This window comes from Nanorana parkeri, unplaced genomic scaffold (assembly GCF_000935625.1).
Source record: "Nanorana parkeri isolate BGI_ZX_2015 unplaced genomic scaffold, ASM93562v1 scaffold942, whole genome shotgun sequence".
Classification (NCBI taxonomy): domain Eukaryota; kingdom Metazoa; phylum Chordata; class Amphibia; order Anura; family Dicroglossidae; genus Nanorana; species Nanorana parkeri.
Window position 1 is genome coordinate 392,568 of NW_017307210.1, and position 8,983 is coordinate 401,550.

General features: G+C 53.1%; 1 protein-coding gene across 1 annotated transcript in view; it reads right to left on the bottom strand.

Annotated features, from left to right (window-relative positions):
• Window positions 1-8,983, bottom strand: part of ELP3 (elongator acetyltransferase complex subunit 3) — a 77,374-nt gene that overhangs the window by 5,514 nt on the left and 62,877 nt on the right. Inside the window, exons 13-14 of the mRNA XM_018566361.1 lie at window positions 7,507-7,734; window positions 7,005-7,087 (exon numbers count right to left, since the gene is read on the bottom strand). Of these exons, the coding sequence (XP_018421863.1) occupies window positions 7,005-7,087; window positions 7,507-7,734 (311 nt within the window). The remainder of the gene's footprint in view (window positions 1-7,004; window positions 7,088-7,506; window positions 7,735-8,983) is intronic.

An 8,983-nucleotide genomic window follows, 5' to 3' on the forward strand; every position in this document is an offset into this window, starting at 1 on the left:
TTTATTTCATATTTTTATTTTTATTTAAACATTTTTTTACATCAATAAAAAAATTAACCTAACTTTATTGCTATCACACAGGAAATAACAAGCCCCCTGGGTGATAGCAATTGGAGGTGACAGGTTCTCTTTATTGACCCTGTCACCTCCAATACAGGAGTTCTAGCGCAGCGCTGTGCTGGAACTCCTGTGACAGGTGAGAGAGGAAGAGCACAGCACGGCACAGCACGGCACGGCACGGCACGGCACAGCACAGCACTCCCCTCTCACTGTCTACACGGAGCGCAGGGTTAGTTATAACCCGGCCGCTCTGCTTACTGCAGTGAGGAGAGACTCGGCGGCGGAGCCCCGAGGACGGAACCAGAGGAGAGAGGTAAGTGAAGGGGGGAGGGGAGGACGGACCTGCCGGCTGCACACTGTTTACATGTGATCTCGGCGACATCGCTGAGTTCCCATGTAAACGAACAATCGGCCTCCCCACACTACATTTAGCTCGGCTTGTGCAAAGCAGGACTGAATGTAGAGAGGGCAGCTTACCGCCCGGCGCCCGCAACTTCCCCCAGGACACCGCTGCCGCCCTCTGCGCCCTGCCGCCCCAAAGGCCGGGCCTCGGTGGCCTTGTGGGAAATCCGGGCCTGTCTGTGGGCATTTGTGAGGTCAGGTACTGATGTTGGATGAGAAGACCGGGCTCACAATCAACATTTCAATTCATCTCAATCATCCCATAGGTGTCCAGTAGGGTTGAGGTCTGGGCTCTGTACAGGACACTCGAGTTCCTCCACCAACCTGGTCACACCATGTCTATATGGAGCTGGCTTTGTACACAGGGGACAGTCATGGGGGGAACAGAGAAGGGCCTTCACCAAACTGTGACCACAAGGCTGGAGGAGCCCAATTGTCTACAATGACTTTGTATAATGTAGTAATAACAGAACCCTTCACTGGAGACACCTGAACTATTGAGGGGGGTTAGAAGGGAAGAGAAAGAGGGGGGAAAGGGGAGGAGAAGGAAGGGAAAAGGCAGAGGTTAAAAGGAGAACTATGGGGGAGGGGGGTGCTTTTCACTCACCTCATAGTTCTAGCCGACCTGTGACAATGAGACTGTCACAGGTCGGCTCAGTAGATCGGGAGGTGAGCGAACACATACCGGCGTTCGCTCACCTCTCAATCCTGTCACGGCTCTCTGCCGTGACAGGGGAGGGGCTGGATTCCCCCCTCCCCGCTCCTCTCCTCCAGCGCTGACTGGAGGAACGGACGGGGGAGGGGGCGGGTACAGCTGGCTCTGCCTCTAGATAGGCAGAGCCAGCTGTCAGTCACGCAGCTGGGCGGATCCCGGCACAATTGTCGGGATCCGCTTCAGCTGCGACGTCTCAGTATACCGCGAGCTGTAGCTCTCTATATACTGAGTTTAGGGTGACGGGAGGACGCTAGTTTGTGTCCTCCCGTTACCCTAAGGAGAACTATGGGGAAAAGCCCCGACCCCATAGTTCTCCTTTAAGGGGGAAGAAATGGGAGATAGAAGAGAGGGAACTTGGTAAAATATGCTAATTTATGGGTTAAATGTAACTTTTATAAAACCGCACTTGCTTACGACAAGTATAACTTTGCGATAGAAGATAAATGTCCCTTTCACCGGATACCGGCGGAGGAACTCTTGCCTTTCACTAGCAGAGCATTTTATGGGAATGTTGCCTTCAATAAAAGCAGAAGAGAGAAGCTGGAGAGCCAGGAGTAATTGGGTCAGGTGCTGCTGGGTAATCGAGCAGTTTGCTGGTGTAGAGGGGAATGTGCGTCCTACCCGCTGGGATCTCCGCACTACGCCTATGGCAGTCGGTAGTAAATGTTTCCATCCGAACCCCAGACGCCGAGAACTAACGGCCTCCATTAGTGGCTGAGAGCGTCCCTCAAGCCTCGGCACCGCCGCCGTGGCTCTTCACGGTCTCTGCTGCCACGTTAAGGCCATCTAGTGTGACGTGACTTTCTATGATACAATCAACAGGAGCAAAAGCTGCCGTTTACACCCCGCCGCTGTGTGCGCACACTCATCACTGGACAGTAAATTGCTGGAGGTTTAAATGGATTTCACGCAGAGCTCTGGCAGCGCTGCTTTCTTCTCTGAGAACTCTGAAAATATTAACCCGTGCTTGGTCTGGACTCACCGCCAAGGCCAGTGTCAGGTGACTGGACGCAGACACTTCGGTCAGAGCGTATAGCGGCGAGTTTCTTCACCTCTAGCAGCCGCCTTTCCCATAGGGCAAGCGTGCCTACCGGTACTCAGATGCCCCCAGGACTTGGACTATATACCCCCACTATCGTAGGGGGCCTCTGGGTGCGAAGCGGCAGTACTGACTGAACTAAAGAGAAAGCAAGATACAAGAGAGTTACACGATACAAGGCAGGACTACGGTACAAGGTCCAGATATACAGAGGCAGGAACAGGCTTGTGTAGACAGGACTATCACAAGTCCAGAGCCCTGGGCTGGTGATGATCAAATAAAGTGGTGCTAACCAATCCCAAGGCTGAGGTGTATGGCCAGATTCATTAGCCCGCAGCTGACGGAGAGGCGCTGAGGGTGTGTGGCCAGGCTCATTAGCCCACAGCTGAAGGAGAGGCGCTCAGGGTGTATGGCCAGGCTCATTAGCCCACAATGTGAAGGAGAGGCGCTAAGGGTGTATGGCCAGGCTCATTAGCCCACATCTGAAGGAGAGGCGCTGAGGGTGTGTGGCCAGGCTCATTAGCCCACATCTGAAGGAGAGGCGCTCAGGGTGTATGGCCAGGCTCATTAGCCCACATCTGATGGAGAGGTGCTGAGGGTGTGTGGCCAGGCTCATTAGCCCACAGCTGATGGAGAGGTGTTGAGGGTGTGTGGCCAGGCTCATTAGCCCACAGCTGATAGAGAGGTGCTCAGGGTGTGTGGCCAGGCTCATTAGCCCACAGCTGAAGGAGAGGCGCTCAGGGTGTATGGCCAGGCCCATTAGCCCACAGCTGAAGGAGAGGTGCTCAGGGTCTATGGCCAGGCCCATTAGCCCACAGCTGATGGAGAGGTGCTGAGGGTGTATGGCCAGGCTCATTAGCACACATATGAAGGAGCGGCGCTGAGGGTGTGTGGCCAGGCTCATTAGCCCACATCTGATGGAGAGGTGCTGAGGGTGTGTGACCAGGCTCATTAGCCCACATCTGATGGAGAGGTGCTGAGGGTGTGTGACCAGGATCATTAGCCCACAGCTGAAGGAGAGGTGCTCAGGGTGTATGGCCAGGCTCATTAGCCCACAGCTGATGGAGAGGTGCTGAGGGTGTGTGGCCAGGCTCATTAGCCCACAGCTGATGGAGAGGTGCTGAGGGTGTGTGACCAGGCTCATTAGCCCACAGCTGAAGGAGAGGTGCTCAGGGTGTATGGCCAGGCCCATTAGCCCACAGCTGATGGAGAGGTGCTGAGGGTGTGTGGCCAGGCTCATTAGCCCACAGCTGATGGAGAGGTGCTGAGGGTGTGTGGCCAGGCTCATTAGCCCACATCTGAAGGAGAGGTGCCGGTGGAGAAGTTCAATTGCAATTTGATGGGGGGTAGGTATTACACCTCAACTTAAACTTGCATCACGAAGCATCTATGGGGGTGTGTCCATTATTTGGCTTTCTAGCATCTACAGTAATTGGGGAGAATTGGGTATGTTGCTTACCATGACCTCAGGGGGGCCACCCAACGAAAAGTCCAAAATCATTTCATTGATAAAGACATGAAAGCATCAAACAGCCAACAACAATCCCCCTTCATCAGGGCCTGAGGTGTTATTCAGGGAGGAATCCCTTTGGGGAATCAGTCTTGGACTCGAGAAGAAACCAGTGATAGTGACCGTCGAATGTGACCATGTAAAGGGACCGGGCAGCGCTCCTCTCCTTTCCCAACCCTGATGAAGAGGGATTGTTGTTCGCCCCAGAAACGCGTTGACTCTTTGATGCTTTTATATCGCTATCAATAACATGATTCTGGACTCCTCTTCGTTGGTGTGGCGCCTTCATCCACAAAATGTCATCCGCTTTATCATCACCTTTTAGATAGTAAGCTCTTAGGAGCGGGGCCCTCCTAACCCTCCTGTATTGTGTTGTAACTGAACTATTATTATTATACAGGATTTGTATAGCGCCAACAGTGTGCGCAGCGCTGTACAATATAAGGAAGACATTACAGTCACAATACAATTCAAGACAAGATGGTGAGGAGGGCCCCGCCCCTGAGGGCTTACAATCTAAGAGGGAGGGGCCAGTGATACACGAGGAGGGAGCTGTGTGGGGGATGAATTGTTTGAGAATGTGATGGTTCAGTGGTCAGGTTGAGGTGGGATCGGCTTCCCTGAAGAGATGAGTCTTAAGGATCGCCTAAAGCCAGTCAGGGTGGGAGACAGACGGACAGGTTGGGGTAAAGAGTATGGGAGTTGACGAGGGAGCTGGAAAGCAGGAGGTCTAGGGAAGAGCGGAGGGGGCGGTTAGGGTGATACTTTGAGACAAGGTCTGAGATGTATCCGGGGGCGGAGTTGTGGTCGGCTTTGTAAGCGGCTGTTAATATTTTGAATTTCATCCTTTGGGCTATTGGAAGCCGAGCAGAGGGGGGTTGCAGACACTGAGCGGTTGCTTAGGTGAACCATCTCCCGTTCTTTTGCAAAGCGATATGCCGGCAACGTCGGCGCTACAGAACAATCCCGCGTAATGATATTCATTATAAAAGAAAATTTGAGTTAAATACAACAATCCCGAAAATTGAATCTAAATGGTTACATCGAGTTAACCCGGCCACTAAATATAGATATATAAAACACGGAGTGTCCCTCCCCCACTGTGGTTATATCCGACACAATGTACAATTCTCTATATAATTTAATCTAAAAGCCTGCGGACGCTGTATTTGTAAGTTTCTTCCCCCGACGCGTTTCGCCTACAAGGTGCAGATAGCATGGCTGTTCCGCTGTCTAATTATACCCAATCACAATCCTGCCGCTCCGCTTCAGAAACTCTCGCCGGTGTTCCAGGGGAGCCGAAGGTGAGCGCAGCAAAGTATCATTATTATGGTAAATTAGCTTATATTGTCCCAAGTTCTTTGTTTGGTCGGTTTCTTCTTCGGATGCGTTTTGTCCTTTTCTATAAATACGAATCCTGCGCACAGAATGTTAAAAGTTCAGAGTCATTAAATGCTGCGGCGTCACCGGCGAGTACAGAGAGAGACGCAGGACAATTATTCTGCAACGGCGCAAAACAAACTCCATCGCCCGTCTGCAGACAACAACGTGCGACCGTGAAGAACTTCCTCCCACAGACCAAGCCGAATGAGCTGCCCAAAAGCCCAGCTCAGCTACAGCTGGACAATCCCTTTAAATCTCACCCGATGGAAAGCTGCCATGATCTCCTTCCCTTCCGGGCCGATGTGAAACTACAACTCCCAGCATGCCTTGCCACCCCTCTTCTTGCGTCATACACACACACGTAGGATGTGTCATGTGACCTCAAGCTGGAGCCGGGCGCACAGTCACAGCCGGGAGTCCTCCTGCGGGAGCCTTCGGGTGACGGGATCGCATTGAGACAGACAAGGAGAAGATTAAAGCTCGTCGATCAATAACAATTATTTATCTGCGACTCATCAATATAATAACCAAGCAATTTACCCGCCAATTATATCAACGCCGAGGATGGAGAGTGACAGGAGAGTCGCCGCCGCCGGCCCCCAGGTGATATCACCGGCATTCCTGATTTATTATAGCCGTGCCGGAATATTAACCAGAAATATCCAGCTGAAGCCTTGCTCAGAGGACACAAGCATGTAAATCCTGGTGCCTGTGTTTACAAATGTCTGACACGGATCAGCCCCCTGCTGCAGCCTCTCACCTTGTGACTGGATGCAAAGTTACAGACTGATCAGTGGGGGGAGGGGAGACTGAGGAAATGCTTCCTCCTGCCTGCAGCAGACCGATCACTGGGGGAGGGGAGACTGACACTCTGGCTTCTCTCCCTGGCCGGCGTCCGCATTCATTTTCCCCTTCAGGGCACATGAACGGCATCCTGTAGGTTGTCACCACACAGCAGTGAGGGGCCCCTCTCCTCTCTGGGGACACGGGATGACGGCTGATCCTCTTGATACCATTAATCCGGATCCTCCATCCTGAGCCAATCGCTGGTTTTATCTCCGTCCTCTGCGTGGGCTCCCCATGGCGGGATTTATAAAATCGGGCGGCGCGGGTTGCGCTCTTTGCACATATAAGCGGCAGCTTAGCAGGCTGACCGAACCCGCCATTGTGTGGTCACTGAAACACAAAGACTCCATTATGGCGGAATCCCCCGCATTACAAATGACTGGCGGCCAAAGCCGTCTCTGTTCTGTCCGCAGTCTCTGATCATCTCCTGTACCATGTCTGCAGTCTCTGACCATCTCCTGTATCATGTCTGCAGTCTCTGACCATCTCCTGTATCATGTCTGCAGTCTCTGACCATCTCCTGTATCATGTCTGCAGTCTCTGACCATCTCCTGTATCATGTCTGCAGTCTTTACACCGCGGCATCCCACGCTTTGCATTGCACTTGGTGATGTGCGGCTTGGATGCAGCTGCTCGGCCCCCATTCCATGAAGCTCTCTACGCACTGTTGTTGCGCCAATCTGAAGGCCGCACGGAGTTTGGAGGTCTGTAGCTATTGACTCTGCAGACAGTTGGCGACTTCTGCGCACTGTGCGCTTCAGCATGCGCTGACCCCGCTCCGTCATGTGACGTGGCCGACCACTTCCTGGCTGAGTTGCTGTTGTTCCCGGTTGCTTCCACTTTGTTATAATCCCAGTAACAGGTGACCGCGGAATATTTAGTAGCCGGGAAATGTCACGGACGGACTTATTGCACAGGTGACAACCTATCACGGTACCACGCTTGTAGTCACTGAGCTCCTGAGAGCGACCCGTTCTCTCAGCAATATAATGTATATACACCACAGACAACGATGAGGTTCCTGGTAGATGATCAGACGTGAACACTCACCTGATATGACCGCGATCTTCCAGGAGCCGTGCTCGTCCCGTGCTATCCTCTCCGCTTCTTCCATCAGCAACATCCCGAATCCCTGAGGGCAGACAGACAGGACAACGTTACTGCGGAGGTCCTACTGAGAGGGACCTGGAGGGCGGGCAAGTGCAGGGCAGAGGGCGGGCAAGTGCAGGGCAGAGGGCGGGCAAGTGCAGGGCAGAGGGCGGGCAAGTGCAGGGCAGAAGGCGAGCAAGTGCAGGGCAGACGGCGGGCAAGTGCAGGGCAGAAGGCGAGCAAGTGCAGGGCAGACGGCGGGCAAGTGCAGGGCAGAAGGCGAGCAAGTGCAGGGCAGAGGGCGGGCAAGTGCAGGGCAGATGGCGGGCAAGTGCAGGGCAGATGGCGGGCAAATGCAGGGCAGATGGCGGGCAAATGCAGGGCAGACGGCGGGCAAGTGCAGGGCACAAGGCGGTCCATTCTCTATTATGGCGGCACACATGATGATCGCTCTCCCCTCACCTGGTGCTGGAACTTGGACGGGTCCCGGCTGCTGATGGGCACCACGCTGCCGTAGACGTGAAGCTCTCGCACAATGGACACTCCTCCCTTCAGCTCGGGTCTGAATGATTCCGGAGAGGACTTCCGTAGACGTAGAAGGCCGATGAGAATGTCCTGCTCTGGGTCCTCGTAGGACAGGAAGGTCTCCCAGCCGCCATTGGCCACATAATCTCTCCGAATTAACTCCACCTGGACAGGAGAAGAAGGACGTGGACTCAAATTGTTTACATCCATCTAACGCTCCACACACGCTGTACAACCTCCTATACATCCACCAAACATCTGGTATGAGGCCTAATCTGATTGGGTACAAAGTCAACATACAGTGTACATCGGTCCCCATATTACATAAAAGGAGGTTGCATCATCAGATAGTAACATGTAGGGTGAGTTGTACTCGCGTGGGGTGAGTTGTACTCGCGTGGGGTGAGTTGTACTCGCGTGGGGCGAGATGTACTCATGTAGGGCGAGATGTACTCATGTACGGCGAGATGTACTCACGTAGGGCGAGATGTACTCACGTAGGGCGAGATGTACTCACGTAGGGCGAGATGTACTCACGTACGGCGAGATGTACTCACGTACGGCGAGATGTACTCATGTACGGCGAGATGTACTCAGGTAGGGCGAGATGTACTCAGGTAGGGCGAGATGTACTCACGTAGGGTGAGATGTACTCACGTAGGGCGAGATGTACTCACGTAGGGCGAGATGTACTCATGTAGGGCGAGATGTACTCATGTAAGGCGAGATGTACTCATGTAGGGCGAGATGTACTCATGTAGGGCGAGATGTACTCATGTAGGGTGAGATGTACTCAGGTAGGGCGAGATGTACTCACGTAGGGCGAGATGTACTCACGTAGGGCGAGATGTACTCACGTAGGGCGAGATGTACTCACGTAGGGCGAGATGTACTCACGTAGGGTGAGTTGTACTCATGTAGGGTGAGTTGTACTCATGTAGGGTGAGTTGTACTCGTGTAGGGTGAGATGTACTCATGTATAGTGAGACCAGGGGAGGAGACGGTACAACCGACGAAAGATAAGGCCGGAGTTCTGCTTTAAAGAGACGTGTCGCCCCCCCTCCCCCATCCATAGCAACAATCACAATATCCCATTACATGTTGTCACATTATTGCACAGCACGGCAAATGACTACAACAATAATAATGCTGCACTTGTTACATGCTGACGCCGTCATCCCACAGCGGGGACCTCTCTCTCTCCCGCGTGCTCATTCAACTTACGACGGCCGATCTCACCATCTGGCGCCCTCCGGGGTGACCGCCCTGATTAGCTGCCTCCGCGCGGGCCCGCTGCCTCCTAAGTATGTTTTACAAAATGAGATTTTACCAAAAATAAATTGTAATCATTTGTAATCTGATTGATTTTTCCTCACTCGGGCCAAAGGCTTCCCATCCCGCCAGGTTGGGGGGG